Source organism: Tyto alba, unplaced genomic scaffold (assembly GCF_018691265.1).
Source record: "Tyto alba isolate M040663 unplaced genomic scaffold, T.alba_DEE_v4.0 Super-Scaffold_17, whole genome shotgun sequence".
Taxonomy (NCBI): domain Eukaryota; kingdom Metazoa; phylum Chordata; class Aves; order Strigiformes; family Tytonidae; genus Tyto; species Tyto alba.
In genome coordinates this window covers 18,772,912-18,795,243 of record NW_024881279.1, presented here as the reverse complement: position 1 = coordinate 18,795,243, position 22,332 = coordinate 18,772,912, and the positions used below count along the sequence as shown (strand labels likewise).

The window sequence follows — 22,332 nt, the reverse complement described above, 5'->3', positions numbered from 1 at the left end:
AGCACTGAGCTGTCTCCGTAACTGCCTAATGCAGGAGTTGGCCTTTAACATAACTACAGTTAATAAGATACAGCTGACAGTGAAAGTAGGTTGAAGAAGATAAATTTACAATACATTCTGCAAAGCTTGAGGCACTTCAATTTTTTTTTTTTTTAAACCCTTACTTGGTCAAGAACATCACTGCAGATGAAACATAAATTACTATTACGATGACATTTGCAGATATCAAACTGTTGAGTTAGTAATAATGATGGCATCCTTGTTGCTTTACACTCGTATAAACTTTAGTACCTCTGGCAGACTTGGGAGAGAATTCAATAAGACTGTGAAGGTGCAGATCAAATCAATATGGAGGAATACACTATCACTACAGTATTATCAATTAATTCAGCTTCACAAATGTATAAAATTTTATGTTTGCTTATTCTTCCACTGCTTGTACTTATTTTACACTTATACCAGATGGTCAGATATCTCCACATACCAACTACGTAAGTTTGGATCAGCATATTGTCTGTCTCTCACGCATGACTTGACTTGGACTTCTGCTGTTTATCACGTTCACTAAGTTGAATAGTTTTGAGATACGTTTCTATCATGCTGACCCGCAGACTATTTTAACGTACTATATTTCCATCTTATACTATAGGATGACTGAGTGCTGAATATCTCCTAGCAACAAATCTTTAGAGGCAAAAATATATTCCATTAAAACTTCAATCAAATCTAATGTAATATCCATCAGGCACATTACAAGCTGGCAGGAATTTCACAAATTCTGCATTCACCGTGACTTACTTCTTTGGTAATGGCTTTCCAAAAAAACCGCACGTACTGTAACATTACAATTGTCGCTCTCCAAAAACGAACAGGTCCTTTCTCAAAAATAGAACACCACCACCAATACAAATAAGAGCTTTAGACAACTAAGGTAACATGAAAAACTGCTGTGAAGTAAAAGGATTAAGTTATTCACACAGAGAAACCTATAGCCCAAAGGCAACTGACTTACCCTCACACGACTCCAGGATATGGACCACATCGCCAATCTGTAGAGGTAGTTGTGGTACTCCTGTGCCTTTGAAATTGTATATAGCTGAAAAAATAAAGGACAAAAGCACTGTTTTTCAGTACAGCCATACACTACAATTAAACTGAAAACCACACATGTTTATTGAGATTCTGGTACTAGGATAAATACACTAGAATAAAAAAACAGAACCATAATTCTATCAAGAAGGTTCATCTGTTGCTATTATTCAATCTCTCTTCTTGTGAAAATGCAAAGGTATTGAAAAAATGGCCAGTGCTAAAAAACAAACCAACATACAAACAAACAAAAAAAAACCCTAAAGCAAAAACAACCCACCCACCCACCCCCAATCAAACAAACAAGCATATGCATTAAAACTATCTATTCGTAACAACTGCTCTGCACAGGATTTAAGAGCACCTATTTAGATAAAGGTCTTCAATATATAAATATTCATTGTGCTGGAGAACTGTTAGTCTACTGGTCTAAGACTTTAAGTGCACAGTTTATAGAAATTTATGGCAGTGTTGGTGAGAAGGGGCACAGAGGCACACATGAAAACTGATTTTATTGAATTCTTTCCTGGGTTTAGATGCTTCATCTTAACATGAAACTGTTTCATATGAAAACAGTAGAAAGTTTCATAATTTTCTGTATTTAATCACTCTGAAGAGAACACATGAGCAGCAGAATTTAAAAGTCTTCTAATCAGAAGCTTATCTATATGTGGTTAAGAAACAGCTAAGTTTCAGAAAGAATTCAAGAAAATAAGCTTCTTCACTAGTTCTTACATTCTACAGGATGTGGGCTGCTACAGTAAGCATTTGTTTCTGTCTGTTTTTTCTTCATGGGCTTGGTTGTAAACTTGTACAATAGCATTACAGGGTAGAAGTAGTTACTGAAGCCAGTATCACACTGGGAAACTGATTAAAATATGTCAGCCTGAAACCACAATTAGACAGTACAAGTAGGAACAGTACACTAGCCACTAAACATGACCTCTGCTGTGCAGTAAAGGTTTCAGTCAGCAGAGTTTTCTTTTCTCAAGAGTGTCCCAGTCCAGCCACACATACAGAGCATCCAAACTTGCAGTATTTTGGACTAGGAGTAAACTGATCTATAAAGCTGAGCCTACCTTTAAGATATACCTGCATCCTGTTTGTTCCCCCCTCCAGGCTCCTATAGCAGGATATTTATCTCTGCTAGGCCAAAATGTGTATTAATGACACATTTTACTTAAAGTTATGTTTAAAGTCTCAAATTAAATTGCCTTTCATGAAAATTACTAAGGTAGGAATGTACAGCTAAGAAGATTGATCCTCTTCACTTTTTCAAGTGTTCCATAAATTGTGTTTCTTGTTTCTTCTGCCATCGTTACATTCACTGTATTTCTGGAACAGAAATTCGAAAGGATTTCAGATTGAATGAAGAGGCTTATTGGACCAAAAATAAGTGCTTATTTTCACTGTCATGAAGAGGCCTTCCCACCAGTTCCTCCTGATTGGGTAGAGCAAGGCTGGAATCATTAAATATAAGGAGGGAAGAAAAAAACAAAAACAAAAACCACAACAACAAAAAAACCCCAACCCATAACTTTGAAGTGAGTCTCTGCTGTCCCAATTCAGCTATTTATTCAAGAGAATCCTGAAGACACTTCCTCAGCGATCCTCAGAGAGCTGCTTTAGCTCAACACAAAATTGAATTTAAGTAGATGTGTCATTACATTCTGAGTGGCTTCCTTTCATTGCTCTTGACACAGATTTCAAGAAATGGAAGATGGCAAACAACCCTCCTAAGCTATAGTGACATTTCAAGAGGTATTTCCACCTGTGCTGGGAGGGGTGAGTGGGGTTGTGTGTCATCTTACTGTTTTCCTGAAATGTCCGTACAGATTAAGTTTACTGTTGACTAGTATAGACTTTGTATTTCAAAATATGCACTGCTCTGCTTGCAGTTGTATTTGTCTCAAAATATAGATACAAATTACTGAGTCATATATTTGCATTGCATATTGGTTTTGCTCTCTTAAACACTTCATTTAACAGCAGTTAATATACAGAGAAGTGCAGTAACAAGCTGACAAAGGAAGTGGCTATGTGAACTAGGACTTTTCTAAATGAGTAAGTGGAAACTTAATGAGAGAGATTTTACCGTAGAATTCGGATTGCTTGGTTGGATGAGTTTAACAAATTCCTTTACAAATTTTTAAGCTAGAGACCTATCCAGACATTTTATGATAAGAAATTATATCCCATTTACCACTGCAAATAATTATATAAACAAACAGCCTAATACCATCAGCTACATTCAGATGCAATATCTACAGCACCAGACAGCTTAACTATCACATCTGCAAATTTCTGAATTAACTGTGAATGAAAATTTGACTATTATGTCCAATTATAACTCCTTTCACCTGCAACTGGTATCATTTCCCTTACAAACCGTGACCCTGTTATATTGCAAGTACCACCTCAGAAGTCACCAGCCAAGAAGAGGATTCACTTCCCTCCACCTTCTGTTTAGATCTCCGGGGTTGTGTGTGTACAGTTTTGTGCACACAAACACATACTTAATTTATTTGGCTCTTTAAAAATAGTGTGTGAAAAACCTATATGGACTTAAAGGGGTTTTTTGGTGGGATACTCACAACAGGTTGGTTGGTTGGTTGTTTTTTGTTGTGGTTTGGGTTTTTTTGGTTTTTTTTTTTGTTTGCTTGTTTGGGGTTTTTTTGTTTGTTTTTTTTTTTAAGAAAACCCCCTCTCCAACCAGTAGAAGGCCTCTTCAAATCACTCTGAAGAGCTTCCTTCCACTCCACCCCACGGCATCCTCTATCCCAGCCATAAATACCAAATGAGACAGTGTCCTCGAGGCACAGAAGGTGGCCTGCTTGAAGACCCCAGCATTCATCTCACATACCAATCGCAATTACCGACCTCAGGAGCAACTGATGTCATGGCAATGCGATTAGTGGGAGAGGCTTGGCCAGCATGTGCCGTCCCCAGCAGCACCAGGCAGAAGCGTTCCCGCCAGCAGCGCAGCCGTGCGCAGACGCTGTCCGAGTGTCCCAGAACGGCACAGAGCCTGCCCAGGAGCTCCCGCCTTAAGACAGGGTTCCTAAATATGGACTTTACACTTCATCGAGGATACCATTAGCAAATATCCTCCCCCCGCCCAGATCAGCAAAGAATAAAAACTATCTTTTTAGGCCTCCCAGTAACCTCAGTGGTAATTTTATAGCAGGACACACACACGAGAGACAGAAAACAAACAAAAAACCAGTGCAAGAGTCCCTCAGATTCCAGGTGTTTGTTTTAGCCCCCTCTGGAGGTGAGTGGGAAGCCAGCTCACCACAACAATATTGCTTCAGAAAGCAAGCCTAAAAAAAAACAGGTCTAACTGCTAACATAAAAGACTTTCCACACTGCACTCCGCTCAAGTGGGCTTTGAATTGTCCATCGGGAAGATGGAAGGGATTCCCAGCATTCCCATGAAGCGTGCCCAGAAAATCCGCTCTTGTTCAGCCAAACAACACATGCTGTAAAGACAGTTTTACTAAGAAACTTCTGTGTCTAATTCTGGTATCACCATCATACATTCAGCCACCCAGAGGGTAAGTGTAGACATCTACCAGTGTCCATCCCAGTAGCAAAAAATTAGTATGAAGGGTGAAAAAAATTTGTATGCTTCCACTTAATTTCTATGTAACTATTAAAGCCAGAAGTTGTTGGATATATATGTGTGGATGCTGTTGAACATATGCATGGCTACAAAGCCTGTTTCATTAAGCCACATAGGTATGTACGTGCTTTCCAAAGTACAGTAATAAAAATCTGTAGAGGACACTTCTCTTGACATTCCAAGACACAAGGTAAATGAAACAGCCACTCTTTGTTCAGCATAGGATTCCTCTTAAAATATAAACTCAAACACCACGGGTCGAGACAGAAGCACAGTTAACATTTTATAATTTAAACAATAGATCCTCAATTTAGAAGATGAGAAGCAGAAAAAAACCTATAATCATAATAATAAAAAAACCTTACTTTGTACTTCATTTGGGAACTTTCACACACAAAACACTCTAGAAAACTCAGTAATCCAGGTAACAGAATCTTTTCCTCAAAAAGCTACATTTCCACAGTATTCATGTACTTTCTACACCCATCTTCTTGCTATTCACATGATTAGACTGTAAATTACTGCAAGGTGGGAATGGTGAGCAAGGAAAATCCCACAGACCTGCAACACTGAAGCGATTCATTATCCTAATCTTCCTAGCTGTCTTTCCTGGCTGTTTTCCTTCATTTGAAGTCCCTGCCCTGTTCTTTATAACAAATACAAGCATTACATTGTTTCATTCTCGAGACTCACCTTTTAGTAATAACGCATGTTTCAAGTTAGATTCCTTGGCTACTTTCCACCCTTACACTGAAACAGAATTTGAAAAAATGTTCCCAAGGCATAGCTTTGCTGAACCAGCGCTTAATTTCACCTGAACATAACAGGAGAACTATCTGGAATGATTTCTGTGTAATAACACATGAAGTGCTTTGCATATTCAGACAATTTCTAATAAATAGCCTTAGCAAGAATCCTTTTAAATAGTACAGCTCTACTTTTATGAGTAATAATGTAGAAGCAGTACCTTCTTGCCTTATAGATCAATTATTTGTGCTCAGTTACCATTTTCTCATCATTAAAACAAGGTGAAATTACTCAGCAAGGACACTGACAAAACCCGTGTGAAAATATTATGCAGTCCTAACAACATTTCTTGACTGCTGGAAAGAAACCTATAAAACTTTTGTTCCAGTATTCTGAGTTAAGGATCTCCCCCCTTAAATCTCACAGTGGAAGTGTGCTATACTGAACAGGACATGGATGCAGTTCTAATGAGCATTTCACAGTTTCGAGACATGTACCAAAGCTCAAAGTCAAGTGGGCTAAAGGGAAATTTAATTTATTGCAAACTATGCTCAGCAAAGGTAACACTTCAGTTCTCAGACAACTGTTATGTCAGAAAACAACTGACTACAGATTGCTTCACATGCTTAACCTTGGAGCCAGCTGGAAGTTTGAGCTGACTTGAGCTACTTGTTTTCCTCCATAAACACAATAAAGCCAATGTAAGAACTGGGAAGTTCTAACACACCCAACTAGTTATAGATAGACAAGGGTTCTGAATGTCTATCTTTTCATACAAAATAGTAGCATGGTCATTGTTCTTAGAAGTCTTTATGAAGAAGAGAGCATTTAACTGTGCTTTTTCCTTCTCATGGAAGATTGTGGATAAAGGTATTACTTTCCCAGCTTTCTCTTTACCTTACTTCAGTTTGCCTTTTGCAGTGAGCTACACTTCACAAAACCGCTGGTGTTTCCCAAGCAGCGAGAACAGTCTCTTGCGTTCAAGGGTCGCGTTTCATCAAGTAGGCAATGGACCCTGACAAGAGCTCTGCTGCCTTTACAGCTCTACCTACATAGATTTCACATACACAGTAAAATAATTTTCAGAAGTCTTCAGCAGATTAAATCAGACAAGCCAGTTACAGCCCTTTGCATACGCTTTTCTACAGTTCCAGAGTGACCCAGTCCTCTCCTCCCCTCAACTTACACTTCAAGTCGACAAATACCCATTTCCAGATTCAGCAGTACAGGAGTACATCTGGCACTTGAATTTAGCACACCAACATAATATTTCACCAGCTTGTAGCTTTTTCACAGATGCGATAGCTTCCTCAAGGTCTGAGCAGCTTTCAAACACTTTTCATCTTACACATTACTAGGAAACTGTCATCCAAAACCACTAGCATACCATGACTTCTCTGTCTTGTACCGACCGTAAAAGTAGTGTACATTTACGCTGGGAATGCTCCAAGACTAAGAACAAGCTCCATGTGTCAAAACAAGAATATGGTTTCCAATTGCAAAGCTGAATATCACCTGTATGGAATATCCTATTTAATTAAGTAAAATACGGAAGTGGGCACACAGCCCACACACTGGCATAACCAACAATCCCAGCTGGGACTGTGTGGCCTTCCCAACCTCCTCAGCGTTCTGCTGCTCACCCAGAGGTCAGGTTAAGCCCTTGCAAGCTGAAACTCTGCTCATCGGAGGAACCTGGAGGCGCCAGGCACACTTCGAATAAAAGAAATTCAGCATGAGATTCATTCATCAGAGTTGAAAACAGAGGTTTCCAAAACACAGAAGACAAAACAGCCGTCTGTGGTCAAAAAGCTTCCAGTCTGTATTATTCCAAAAGTTTGACAACTTTTACAGACTTTTTATCTCAGTAGACTCAGTTTGCACATGTTTCTTGATTTTCCTGAGACACAAGGCATGCTTACAACATACCTCAAATTCAAAAAGCACTTAATTTGTGACTGTGGTTGTCAATACCCTATATTCCAGGCCTCATTACTTCATGAGTTTCCTACAGTTAAAATTTAGCAATTACATTATTTTTCCTCCAGTTTGTAAGAGCATACATTTAATAAGTCTCCAAAAACCTCTTTGAACATCCTTCCAAAACTAAAACCTCTGTGCGTCCATTTCCCTGATCAACTTTATTTGGAGGGGGAGGTGGTGGGGGGTAGTATAGGACAGGACAGCTGGGGCTTGTGGTATGGGTGTTTCCTTGGGGTTTGTTTGTTTGGTTGTTTTTTTTTTTTAATTATTCTGGGTGAGAGACTCTCCCACTATTCTTACCAATTTATGTAATGAAAGAACAAATATATTTAGTTTCCAAGATAAGTAAAGTAAAATAAAACAGACCATGAGCCAACAGCTTAGCTAAGGAAAGCAACTCCTGGGCATAACCTATACTTACTGAATTTGTCATTATCTATTAACTTAAAGCAATTATGCAAAACCAGAAATGTAACGCTCCCTACTGAAGACGACCAATAAGAAAAAGTTACATGTATAAGTACTTATATAACTACTATTCTATTATTGTTGGGCAGTCCTTTGAATGTTGTTCTTGTTTTCCCTATTCTGCTTTGCAACAGACTAAACCACAGTGATTGCTACGATTGTGATTGTTTACATACAAGTATAAGTAGTCTTACAATACAATGTTTAACAGAAAAACCTTCTTTGACCTAGGAAACATACTTGGGGTAAAGGGAGAAACAGCAAGCAGCAGTACGACTACCACATGTGATGACACAGCTTGCACAGATTCTCTTTTATATCAAAATCACATCTGTGCTTGTAGCCTGGATCAGCAGGGAGCAAGCACAGGGTAAAGGAAATACCCCCAGCGACCTACTCGAGATCTTCAATTGCGATATTCTGTTTTGGATTTGGCCTTGGAAAGCACACTCATACCTACCCTTCAAGGAGCAGTTCAGTATGCATGGAGGACCCATCTACATCAGTCTGTAGAGCAGTGCAATAATCAGTAATGGCTATGGTAACTCCAAGAGAGGGAACGTATATTCAAAGTACACATGACAATGTTAGAGAGCAGCTACTCTTATTTTCCACATTTGAAATGCTTTGTGTCAAGGATGCCTTAAGATCCGGTATCTGCCAGCTACAAATTTTAAAATTTAAAAGCTGAATACATTTACCCTAAAACTCTTAGCCATAAACCTTCAGGAATTATTTCTATAAACAGTAGGCCTCATCTCATTTTCCCATTATTAGTCCTGCACAGGCAAGGCTGTATAGTCTTTGTTCCTGAGAAAGATATTTCATGGCTAACCAGGTTTACTTTTTTATGCACACAGAGGAAGAGGCATCATCTTTGAAAAATTATCTGAGTGTAAAGCAAGGTCTGTCTGCTGCTTCACAAACTGGGTCTATTACTTCCTTCACCTATTTTAATGGAATTTATCAAAGCTTTGAGAAATTTGTTGTCTGCTTTTAAACACTAGTAAAGTTCCTAAAAGAAAGAGAAAATCAATTGCACAGTTTCATATTTGGTGCACTTGATAATCCCCTCTCATTACTCACCCTTTCTGCAGATTTCTTTTAGTCCAACAGTGGCTGTTTGCTTCTTTGAGCTAATCTCAACAGTGGGTCGAGCGCTACATGGCTTTGTTTTAATTTTCAGAAGGCAATCAATTTTAAAAACTTGCAAATAAAAAAAAAAAAACAAACGTAGTTTTATTTTGCCCTTGTCTTCACTCTTCCTGACACCTAACTACCACTGATGTCCTAAATGCTTATATGACAGCAAGTTAGTCTTTCAGTTAGTTCTAGTCCCTAGTCCACAAGTTATCGATCACTGTGTTGGCACCTGGAAACTTCCCAAGTCTCAGGACTCCTCATCCTCATCATCCCACATGATACAACAGATAGCAGAGTATTCAGTCAAGTGACTAACATAAACAATCCAAATCTGTACTGCTTATGTATATGCATTAAAAAAAAAATCACTAGCCTATATCACACTTAACATCAAGTCAGATTATTCGGCCTCCATAATGTTAAAATCATTGTGCAGTAGCAGCAAGCCTTTTTTGTAATTACGTGAAATTCACCCTGATCCAAAAGGCTCCTTGTAAAAAGCTGCTAGAAGTGAAGCTTGGTTTATATTATTCCTGTGAATAACTGATTAGTATCTAGTACTTCAATCCATGAGAGGTAACATCTGTCACTAGTACAGGGATACAGAGACCACATCCAACAAATCAGTCATATTTTCCCAAATCAATAGCATCCAGAAAAACAACTGCAAAAATTAAATACTTTCTACTAGTTGTAAAATTGAAACAGAAAATATTTACATCCTTTATTTTGTAATACAAACTGCCACCAGACCAGGCTACTTGCATTTCACAATTCTGCCACTGCTGCACATGGAAGTTGAACAGGAAGACATTCTTTTACTCTTATTTATTCCTTGATGGTTCATTTTTTTTCATGAAGCCAGTTGGGCAGGATTTTTGTTTTTATTACATATCACAAAATACTACGGGCTTCTTAAAATAAAAAATGTCTTCTAGAAGAATCTGGGGATTCCAGATTAATAACTATGGACTAGTAGGTAAAATAAAACGTAAATATTACAAGATTAACTGTCTTCTGTACTGAGAACCTGCAGGACATTTATTTCAAGTGCTTCAGCTTTGATTCATGATTTTAAGTTTTTTTTTTTTTTAAACAGGAATTCAGTCCTTTATGCAAGTACACATCATTAGTTTTAAGAAAAACTGCAGTTGGAGGATGACTTTCCTTCCAAAAAGCATGACTTACCAACTCATATACAGGTTTTTTTCTGTAACACTAACCTCAAGTGACAGTCTCTCAGAAGCAACTAAAGGATTCTCCTTCCCCTAAGTTTGTTCGCCATAACTTTTTATCATATAACTTACTAAATACTTATTACACAACATACTACTTACTCAATGTGTTTCTAAAATATCAAGGTGGGAAAACCTGCATTACCATGAAAGTTCAAGACTTGAGAGGGGTGGGTGGGTGTGGTGGGGTGGGTTATATCTCCCAAGGTGACACGCATGTACCTCATGTCATTCTGCTCGAAAGTTTAAAACTTTGTACAAAATTGATCATTTCAATTAAGCCACTGTGTTAAAGTGGAAGGTGTTAACTCCTCACACGAGAGAAAACACCTGCCCACATCCTGTTCAGAAATTGTGAAGGCAAAACTCAAATGGCAGTTTACCAAGTTACATACCCACGCCACTCTTCTTGTCTGTCTTGTGCCATCTTGCCATCGTACATGAATCCACGAGGCTCCAGGGGATGCGTGCCACCAAGGACACCAAGATTTGTAGGATGCAGACTTCCAAGATAGGTAACCAACAAAGGCACTGGAAGCAAGATCTGTCTCCCAGCTGCTGTCAGTCACAGAGGACTAGCAGGCAGGCTTAGGCAGCTGCGATGGTTCTGTGAGATTTGCTGCTGGTCTTGAGCTTCCTTCCTCTTTTCTCAACTCGATATTGTACCCAGTGTCATGGGGGAGGGGAATCCCAAACTGGGTGTTTCTGTTACATGATACTGGCTGTAACACATAAGCAAGCAAAAAGGAGCGAAACCACCCCAGTTCTCTCCTGCACCACCCCTAAACTTAAAAGCTAAGCTGAAAGGCTACTGTGTGCAAAGCCCAGCTACAGTAACGATCCCTAAACCTTGGTTAGTTCATTCTGAAACACCCAGGCGGACTTATTTGTTAAATCACACTAAAACCAGATTTTAAAGATTTGACTCCACAAGACACTGCATCTTAAAAACAACTTTCGTCTAACCTGACCTGGAATGGGGATTTGTTTTTCATAACAAATGTGTACTTCAACATTTTCCATAATTTTTCGTATTTCTTCTCGTAAAAGAAATGAAGACAAAGCAACAACATTTCAAACCACACCCATTCCTTCTTATTTCTATAATTCTACCCCCGGAGAAAAAAGTAGAAGAGTTTCTTTCTCTTTATTGTCTAAACAAAGCAGTACATACTTAAACTTACTGTAAAGACAAAACTTCAAAAATAAATTTATTGTATATTTACAGCCTTTACTTTCACACAGGCTGCTGTGTGAGCTAACTTACATAATGGCATTTCGGATGTGCAAAGACCAAGCCGTGTTGTTTGTAGTTTGGAGTAAGGACAACACACCAAACTGAAAACAACTCTGTCACCTTCATTCCTGTTCTTTAGCTTCAAATTTAAAACCAAAACCAACACAAACAGAAAATGCCTTAAAAGGTTTACAGTTTCTTTGTTTTATCTGCTTCTCAGTACAACAAATTCATATGACAACCCTGGCCTCTGGATATTGCATTGCAGCTTTGCAAGCATTCTTTATCAAAAGTGTTTAACAGCGCTGTGCTACATCCATCAGGATATTTTTGATAACACATGACATGTCACTTCTTCATTTTAATCAGCAATCATGAGAATCACAGACTGCGAGTCTGTCTCATTGCACATGTAATTCTTACACTTATTTATGGAGGAAAACCACCTTAAGCCTGACCTCAGATTTGCCTGAATTGCCCTAATCTTAACTACGTCTACATACTAGCTTAGCAAAAGGATTTAGATGATTATTTTTAGCTAGTTATTTTCCCCCATAAATAACATTGAAATCTGCATTATATTTATTAAAGCGACATAGATTTTGAGCAACTCAGATTACCTCCATCTACAATCAGCTTCATCTAAAAATTCTAAATTTTTCTTTTCCATATAACATCTACTTTATATTGTTTATCCATCAAAAAAAAAGATTGAGGTTGAAGCGTTTCAAGCTTTTAGTTTACTATGTATTTTGAGTAATAACTTCCTAACCAGTAATAACTATCTTCCTTATCTGTCTGAATCCCTGCTGCAGCAAATCACCCCTTCCCATATACTGTTTGGCCTAAAGGTCATGACTTCTCTTGTTCTGCATTGCTTGCCTACATTATGTTTCCCTGTAATCCTCAAGTCATGAGGAAAATTGTTCCTTTCTAGCAATCATTTTAAAACATGCTTCATTATGTAGGTGTAATAAACCTAAACAATACAATACTACTGTATTTTGAAAATAAGTCAGCTAAAGAAATTAGATACAGAAATTTCACCTCCAAACCGGCATCCGATTTGCAATACTTTTCTGATGACCTGAATCTCTTCCATCTCAGACAATTTACACTGCAAAGAGCACAAGACATGTAAATACCACCGCTCCTTCTGTCACAGCTCTGTCCCCCCCCGAGTCCCCTGCCAGCCCCGCTGACCCCCAAGGCCCTGACTGGGAGCCCAAGCCTCAGCACTGCTCCCCACCTGCCGCCCCCTTCCCCCACACATCTGCTGCTGCTTCCTCCTCTCAGACTTTCATGATGATGCTTTTGCAACTCATTAACTGCTAGCACCTACTACCACTTTTCCTCTAAGTTAGCTAAGGCAATCCCATCCTCTGTCTGTTTGAAAAAGCCCTAGGTATAACTTCTAACAAATGGATTGAACAACAACATGTTTTTAACAGGAAAATGCATCCAGTGAGTAAAGCATGCATGGTAACCCAAAACTCCTGTTCCTACAGCAGAGCACAAAGTCTAACACAGGTCTAGAGAATTAAGGAGGATGATATTTGTCAGTGGAGGTTTTTATTCCAAGTATTGGTTTATCTGTGCAATTACCATTCCACATTACTACTGCACAGAAAATATTGGACAAATAATCATTTGTCCCCCTCGCATACATTCCCATCTTTTCCTTAAGTCATTTTCCAGGCAGAAGGTCTTTTACGGGCAAGCAGAAGATTACTTGCTTCCCCAAAAGATAAAAATCATTCTGCCTAGGGAATTCACAGGTAGAATTTATCTTTTCAGGGGTTTGGGGACAGCAGCAGCAGAAGGGAGAGAATTCTTAGTTCCTTTAGTACTGTGTCATGGTTTAACCCCACTCATCAACTCAGCCCCACTCAGGAGCTCGCTCACTCCCCCTGGGTGGGATGGGTAGAGAATCACAAGAGTAAAAAAGTGAGAAAACTCATGGGTTGAGGTAAAGACAGTTGAATAGATAGAGCAAAACCTGCACACGCAAGCAAAGCAAAGCAAAACAAGGAGTTCATTCCCCGCTGCCCAAGGGCAGGCAGGATTTCAGACATCTCCGGGAAGGCCGGGCTCCATCACACAACGGTGACTTGGGAAGGCAAATCCCATCACTCTGAACGTCCCCCCTTCCTCCTCCTCCCCCCAGCTCTACACGCTGAGCATGAGGCCGCAGGGGCTGGGGTGTCCCTGGGGTCAGTGGGGGTCACTGTCCCGGCTGTGTGCCCCCCCAGCCACTCGCTGTGGGGTGGGGTGAGAGGCAGAAAACAAGGGAAACATCCCTGTGTTCCCAACACTGCTTTCAGCACAAATCCAAACCACAGCCCCACACCAGCTACTGAGATGAAAATTAACTCTAGCCCAGCCAAAACCAGCACATAATGCTATCTAATTATCAGGTTTTAGCTATGCTGATTTCCATTATACAGAAGAATTTAAGCAGAATACAGCAAGTTAATTTACCTGGCTCTAAATTCTATTATACGCCAAGATCTGTGAGCACAGCTGCAAGAAAGCAACAGAAGAAACAAAATAATAAGAAAAAAGAAAATATGCAAAGTATTTTTATGTACTTGAAGGACAATACCTTAAGTATATTATGGCACAACAAAAGCCTCACAATTCCAGACATCTTCCCCATACCACCACCCCCCCGCTAGCTGTAATTCCGTAAAAGATTTGTAAGCATGCATGTATTATCTAATATGATGAAGATTACATACTCAAACTGCAGCAGTACAAGTAGAGCAGTAGTTTAGTAAAAAAAGTAAAGTAGTTTTTGGAAGTAACTAAATAACCCTAATCAGTTTTATTAACTTGTTAAAATGACATTCTGGTTTTGTTTGTGGTGTTAACAAGTTATTTACGTTTTAAAAAGAATTTAGAAATGTCATCTACCAAGTAGCTCAACATATGATTATCTTAGTCGACAATCTACAGTTCACTACTCCCATTTAAGGTACATGCATCCAACGTCAAGCTACTGACAGTTCTCCTCTAATTAAAACCGTTATATATTCTAGTTACTTTATGATATTTCCATCAATGCAGTGACAGTACACAAAGCTGACAAACTATTTGCATAAAAAAAGGTTTCCTTCTAACCCTCTATAACATTAGAAATATGATTTCTTCAATGCAGTATTATTTAAGTTCATATGTGTAGTCAACATCAAGAAGGGTAAGAACTATTTCATGGATATACATTAGTTTCCTGAAATACCACGGAACATCATAGAATATCTTAACCAAAATTAGCATGAAATAAGGTGTTCTCAGTTTAAGATACTTAATAGACTGAAGAATTTGGATAGTAGATTTCACAAATGAAGTGATACAACTAGATTCTATGATGCAAGGATTTATCATTTTGTTCTACCAGAGCAGTAGGAGCCACCAGGCTGTGCCTGAACTTCACTCTGGAGAAGTGGGCTGATAAGTTCAAACTGCATTGGAAAGCGAGAAGCCACATCTGCTCAGTTCAGTTTCCTTTGCCACAATTTTAGTCACTTCTGTTGTCACTCAAAATGTTACTGTTCATTATTTGTTGAGATAAGTGACTGACAACGTAAAGCCATCTACATGCACAGTCAGATTATACCACAATTCCAGGCATCACCTATGAACTGGCACAACTGTAAACAAGCATATGCAAACAGTTGTCTTTGACAAGTACATTGAACAGATTCCTAAAGACACAGTTGGCAGTTTCTCCAAAAGCTACCTACAAATCTTCATTTAAGAGATAGTTACAGGCTGAGGGGGACGAAGGGGCAAGGAGACACCGTAACATTTCTACAGAAGATGACTTAACTCAAGATGCTGTGTTTGTAAGGTACATCTGTACGTTATCTAGAAGTGTTCTGCTAGTGGAGTAGTAAAATTGCAGTCAGCATCATTACCACAGTGCAAGCTACCAAAGCAAACAGTGATTTGACCAAAGCTAGAACACAACGAATAAAGCTATTCCTAGAGCATGTGTACTTTTACTAACTTCGTGCTCACTAGCAGTATCTGACAGGAGCTTGAACTCTTATCTGTTTAAATGGAGAGGCGTGTCAGGAATCTTGGATTCCAAAGCACCAACGCAAGTTAGCACACAGCAGATCAAGCCATCAAATCTAAAACCCACTGGGTTGTAAGATTCTTCCAAGATACTTTTTTCATAATGGATTTAAAAGGAGAGGTCTTAAGATGAAAGCTCTTTAAGTACTGAATCTTTTACTCAGAAAGTGGCTAACCCATTCACTAGAAGAAGCTTAAACTGTAGTATACCAAGTCAAATGAAGTTATCTTAAACTTCCATATAAATGCTGGGGTCAGGGGTGGGGGAAATCAATGGAAGTAACATAAATGTTCTCCTCAGAATTATTCCACACCAAGTATCATCAGAAAGTTACAGAAAGTTATTATTTGTCTCCTAAAAACACGACACACAGAACATGTGTTACTATTTCTTGGCTTTTATTGAGTGGTACTTGTTTTGTTTTTTTTTAAACAAAACCTTTCTACAAAATACTGCAGCTCTCAATCAAAAGATGATCAGCTTCAGATAAACTTTTTGTCTCAAATGCAATATAAACTACATTTTAGAATGGAAGAAAAATAAACATTTTCTTTAATTATTAAAGCAAATACAAGAATTCATAGAGTTTTAAAAGAATACTATCCCAAAAAATGCATAGAAAGGTTCACATGCACCTTTGTAATCAAGCTAGTCTTAAAGCTGAACAGTTACACATTAGAAGGGGAATAAAAATGTTAAGAATTCCAAATCCAGGAATTGGAACAAATTCAGGAGCACATGCATGACTTAGTTGAGTTCTGCATCAACACTGGCTAGTCTGTCCTGCTCAGGGTTGACCCTTGTCTTATTGTATAATAAACCTTCTGTAACAAGAGCTTCTCTTTCAGAATAGCACTATACTTCAAACAAATAACAATTAACATATTTAGAGACCTAGCCAAGTTTCAAGACAAGGCAACACTTCAGGTCACATTGACAGACAACATAATAGGTACCCTCCGGGAAGTTACAAAAAGTACAACTCATTAATGCAAGCATACTCCTCCTAAAACAAGGCAGGTCAATCCCTAAGTTAGGAACCTGTACATTTACGTGTGACATAAGTTAACTTAGTATTTGCTGCTGAAGCAAGACTCCAAATTGTTCAGGTTGCTTCCAGAAATGTTGGTTTTATTGCTGAGCACACTGTGTTTCACAAGTTGGCTTAGAAGATATGTACAACGTTGTATATTTTTTCTTTTGTGTTTCCTTCTCAGTCATGACTCTATTTTCTTTCTTATCTTCTTTTTCTGTAGTTTCAAATCTGGATTCAGCTGTTAACCTATAGGCAAAGCAACCATTCTAAATACATATTTTGTTAATAAAAAAGAAGGCTAATTAAGAGTTTTAAGCAAAATCAACAAGCCAACAGGCATACAAGACCATCCATAAGCAAAGACAGAGCAAGCAATGTTTAAAAATAAAATGAGACAAAATAAAGCATTTTGCTATGAGCACTACTCATATTTCATCACTTAAAGGACAGCCTTCCCACTCCCCACACCTCTTTATCTGCTGAAATGTTTGGTAAAAAGGGTTAGTGAATGTGTTGACTGGTTGGGATGTGTCAAAAAAACAAAAACAAAAACAAAAACAAAACAAAACAAAAAAAAACCAACAAAACAAAAACAACAAAAAGAATTGACTGTGCCATGCACCTAAAGGACATAAAGTCCACAAAAGCACAAGACCAAATGAAGAGTCCCAGAAACATAATACAAACATGATAAAGTCAAGCATTTTGCTTTAGCATCACCAAAAAAAGGACTACACTTAAAGCAAAATACTCATTTCCAACCTAGTTTGCACTACTACTGCCTTTATCTTAATGCTTGAATATTTGAAAAGAAGTTGCTGGAAAAAAACTGTTTTCAGTATTTAAATCCCATCATTTGTCTACTGACATGTTTTAATTCTGCTATGAATGTAAGTGGCAATAAAACTGCCACATCATTGTTAAGCAGTAAGTTAAACACAAGATTTAGACATCTGAGCACAATCAGATGTTTTGATTATTTAGGAATTACTTTGTAAACATACAAAAGTGTCATTAGAATAAATGGATAAATAGTGACATTCACTCAACTGAATCACCCACAACCAATTGATTAATACACACGATTGTTTCCACCGTAAAACCAATTATGGAAAATGAGGTTGCAAATGAAACATCACTTTACATACCAACACAAATTCTACACTGATTCATCACCACATCTGTTAAAACAATTCTCTAGTGACCTTGTGGATTTCTACTGGTCTCAAGAGCCTCCAGTGAACAACCCACAACAGTCTACAGCTGCTTTCAATGATGGTTTTCCAAACAAGAATGGATGCTACCCAATTGTTAGAAATTTATTTGCAATACAAAGATACAGCTGAAGATGAGGACTATGAAAGGAGCTGTAACATAAGAAGTTACAGCCCCACCCCTCAGTCTATTACACACAAATACAAACTATTCTTATCCACTGCAAGCAATCTGTGTATTATTTCCTATAGGAACTGTCTCAACAGATTAAGGAGAAATATGCTTTGCTGTGCATCTCCCCTAGGTCCACAGTGTTCACCATTTGCTATGTAGTAACTTCACACCTGTAATTCTGATGGCTAACCACTTGTCAATAGCCAGCTTTCCCCCAGCTGCCCTCCATTTTAGACGTGCTGGTACTCACAAGAAGCCTAATAATTAAGTGGTTACAACAAGAACCAATCATTAAGGCAAGGAGAAAAAGTGTATTCTTAGTACTCATCATCTTGTTAGTGTTTATTCTGCAGTTCAGTCTACACTTCCCTAGCAGCTCCAGTTAGGAATGGATAGTTTGTGTCTATGCGTCAGGTCCCATGGTAGATTCTCTTCATTTGTCCCTCTGCAATTCTGCCTTGAAACAACCTATGTCCAAGGCCACCAAAACCAGTAATCTAGTGGCCATATTTTCCAACAAGAATTCCCTATAAAAATACAGAACAAAGCAAGAACTCACACCAAAAAGACTAATAAAAATTGAATTATGTTCCAAAGCAGCACAATTGGATTTATACAAAACACTCCTCTTTTACAGTATTAGGTAACTTCATTAGTGTATACTGTAACAACTCTGGAAATCAAATTCACATCAAAAACACCACATTGTTTCATGTAAGTAAACAGATATTAGAATTTGTTATTTAAAGAAAAAAAATCATCTTATTACACTTCAAATGCACACAAAAATCTTTATGCAAGTCAGCATAAAGTCAGCTAACCTCCTCAGAGTACAACTATGTTAATTAAATATGTTACCTGAAGTAATTTATCTGAGGACTGACACTGACTTATGAATATGAAATTAATGAACCACTTGGTGTTAGTAACCTACACTTTTAAATTAGTTACGGCTTTTATTCAGATTAGCTGTACCTTGCCTCACTTCTAAAAACCATAGTTTACAGCAGTGAGGTATTCAGAAATGCCTGAAGGTTCAAATAATTGAGCTTTAATGTGATAATGAGCAAACAATCCAAGCAAATATTTTCTTCTTTCATTCGTTGTATCTTATAGTTGGCCTGCAAATGCTTCAGGACTGATTATTCTACAACCTTGAAGTTGTTAAACCATACTTTAATCACCAGACTGATCTAAATTATTTTAAAAAATACATGTTTTATTACTGTGTAATAGATCATGTCTACAGGCTGCTACATATAACAAGAAAAGGGACAAGCGAATGGGTTAGCAGATACCAAAGTTAACAGCTGAGCAGCATGTTCTGAAGTCAAGTCTCATGGACTTCAAAAACCAGCCAGTCCCTTCTTTAATTCTTTTCTAGCAACCTTTGTGATAACAAAGGAGCAGCAGAGAAAGTGTTATGAACTAACTGCAACCGCCATTCCCCATCCCGCAGTGCCACTCGATGAGGAGGAGGTAGAAGCTGGGAATGAAGGAGTGAAGTTGGGCCTGGGAAGAAGGGTTGGGGGGCAGGGGGACAGTGGTTTTCTTTCTCACTGTCCTACTATTGGCAATGAGTTAATCTTCCCCAAGCCAAGTCCTTTACCCATGACTAACTGATCCCTGTCTTTACCCGGCAGGCTTTTCCATCTTATTTTCTCCCCCACCCTGTTGGAGAGGTGGAGTGAGAGCAGCTGGGTGGGCATCTGGCAGCAAGTCCAAGGTAATCCACCAGCCCTTACACCAAGCCAGCTCAGAGACCAGCCCTTATAGCACCGTCATATTTCATCAAGTGTTAGTGCAGGGAAGTGGATGGATCACAAAGAAGAGCTGAGTTAATCACCTCCACTTAAAAAAAAACCGCTTGTGAAACTGTGACATGATTTTATTACGCTTTGACTTTGCAGACTCTAAAAAGATGTAATGGGGTTTCCTTCTACCCATTTAAGGAAGATCAACTGGTCTCATCAGATGGAGCTTTACTTTCTGAGGAAGAATGCCATGCCTAAAACCCCAAAGAGAGTATTTGTTATCTAGCTCTTCTGCTGAGCCAAATGGCTGTAGGCATTTGAACCAAATCCAAATGAGACAGATTTGGTATTTGTGATCCAAATAAATTATTTAAAAGAACAAATAAGCTCTCAGGCACACAAGCCCTTCTTTAGATCTAACTAAAGCAAACAACCACAAATCTAAATACAAATTAAGCTGGGCATCAAAGGCTGGATTTTGTTACTTCGGTTTCAGAAGTAAAGATAAGTATTTCAGTGCAGAAATACATCTTTTTGTTGATCAGCTGGCCTAACAGAAGGTATCACTACCTATAACCGTAACCTCTGCATTGCCTGAATTACAACAGCAATTAACTATTAATATTATTCACTTAAATATTTAATCTTTAGTCTCAACTAGTATGTTCTCAACACTCACATACCATAATCTAAATCAGTACTATCGCCTAATAGAAGTATTCCAACATTCACTTACTTTAAACTTTTCTAAGTATACACACACACACTGCAGGATACATACATGTGCTATTAGTTCAAAGTCATCTGGCTTTACCTAGCTAAATGCTATCAGCAATCAAGACTCTTCCAACAAACAAATCTGTCACCCATACAAGTACATACAGATCACTGCTGACCACTTCATTGCTTCCTAAGCTAAGATAACAAAGTTTTTCAAACACCATTTTCTAGAAATGAAGTTTGCAATCCTGTCATAGTTACTATGGCTCTTTTCATAGCCATATTCCATGGACCAATAATGACAGAACTAGATTAATTATTGCACAAAAACTACTCCAGTTACAAAAATAACCCCAATGACCACAATAGCCTTTTCAGCCAGAGCATCACATTTTACTTAATTCAGTGTTTCAGTTTGTGTTATCCACCATGCACAGGCCAATTATTTTTTCGTCCCTCAAACTTTCCATTTCCAGGTCCAGTACTGCTCCAGTTGCCAATATTCTTTGTGCATTTGCATTTAGCTGTATTCCTACATAGGGCTTGGACACATCCATCACAGAACAGTCCAGAGATTCTTTTAGTGTTTAGAAACCCAACTTCCCAAATACTCAGGATTTTATGACAACTTCGTATTTCATAATAGATCATAACAGATCAGGTTTAAGGAAATTCCCATTGTTATCTTAACAACATCATTAATTGAGAATTTGTCTGTTTATTAACAGAGTCAGAAACATGAACAGAACCTTCTGCTGGATTTGCCTTTTAGGAGGTTCATACTACCATTGAAAATACCTTAAAAGCTTATATAGCATTTTGTGGTGGTTTTTTGTTGTTGTGTGGGTGATTTTTTTAAAACTATTTATTTATGTTTTGTTCCTTATTTGAACCAAGAGCAATGGGTGCAAGATTAGAATCCTCCTTCTGAACTACGACTTCACCCTCCTCTTCCACTTTTTCCACTCGCTCTGTTTTCGAACATCAACTGCATAAAATAATTTCCTCTCCTCACTCCCTCTCCGGTAGGTTTACCCCTTCAGTTCACATAAACTGTTTCCAACAACTTCCTGCTGGCAGATACCACATCTTTCTTTCCAGAATATGAGGAAATAAGTTAAACTTTTCACACCCAGTAACATGCTATCTATTCCTTTATGTGTACAGAACACTGTCGAAACACAACACCATCACTGAATGATCCAATCTTTCCTATCAACTTTCACCACCCACCTTTGACCTCCCTGATATTTTCTCCTCAGTAACAGTCCCTGCATTTTGACATATCTAAACTGCTATTTCACTCATGTTCTTTCCAGACTGTTTCAGAAGATTGTACTGTTTGGTTACTTTCAATCTGTTAATTGCAGCCATTGTAAACTTGAAAAATTAATCCAAGAGTCAAAATAGCAATCCAATTACTTCCGAATGCCATTAATTTTTGCAATACTGTACAGATTTCCATGTGTTAGGCCTTCCTCCATCTTTGAGGCTGCTGTTGTCATTATAGATTCAATAAAGTATTTTTACAAGCAGACATTAGCAAGTTGTAAGCTCACCATATCTAGACTATCCCAGATCTTTTTTTCTCCCCCCAAACACATGTTTACGAAGATTGGGAATATGAGCAGAATACAAAAGCATCATCTGGGAAAAAAAACAACAGCATTCCTTTTACTGAGATAAAAAGGTTGCAGCTAATTACTGTTGTAAGTTACTCTGCAATCTATCAAGAAGTAACTTAAGTTCTCAGTTCAGGGGAAAAACTTCATCTTAACTTATCAGTTCTGTTTCTAATTATCATGCATCCAGATGAGGCAAG

The 22,332-nt window shown here is 38.2% G+C and overlaps 2 protein-coding genes across 3 annotated transcripts in view; both read right to left on the bottom strand.

Moving 5' to 3' along the window:
* Positions 1 to 10,894, bottom strand: part of DOCK2 (dedicator of cytokinesis 2) — a 193,714-nt gene extending 182,820 nt beyond the window's left edge. For both annotated transcript variants that reach the window (XM_042790158.1, XM_042790159.1), the window contains exons 1-2: positions 10,686 to 10,894; positions 1,013 to 1,096 (exon numbers count right to left, since the gene is read on the bottom strand). In XM_042790158.1, coding sequence (XP_042646092.1) covers positions 1,013 to 1,096; positions 10,686 to 10,725 — 124 coding nt within the window. In that variant the 5' untranslated portion in view covers positions 10,726 to 10,894. The remainder of the gene's footprint in view (positions 1 to 1,012; positions 1,097 to 10,685) is intronic.
* A 5,098-nt stretch (positions 10,895 to 15,992) lies between these two features.
* SPDL1 (spindle apparatus coiled-coil protein 1) overlaps positions 15,993 to 22,332 on the bottom strand; it is a 33,229-nt gene continuing 26,889 nt past the window's right edge. The window contains exon 13 of the mRNA XM_042790362.1: positions 15,993 to 16,893. Coding sequence (XP_042646296.1) covers positions 16,743 to 16,893 — 151 coding nt within the window. The 3' untranslated portion in view covers positions 15,993 to 16,742. The remainder of the gene's footprint in view (positions 16,894 to 22,332) is intronic.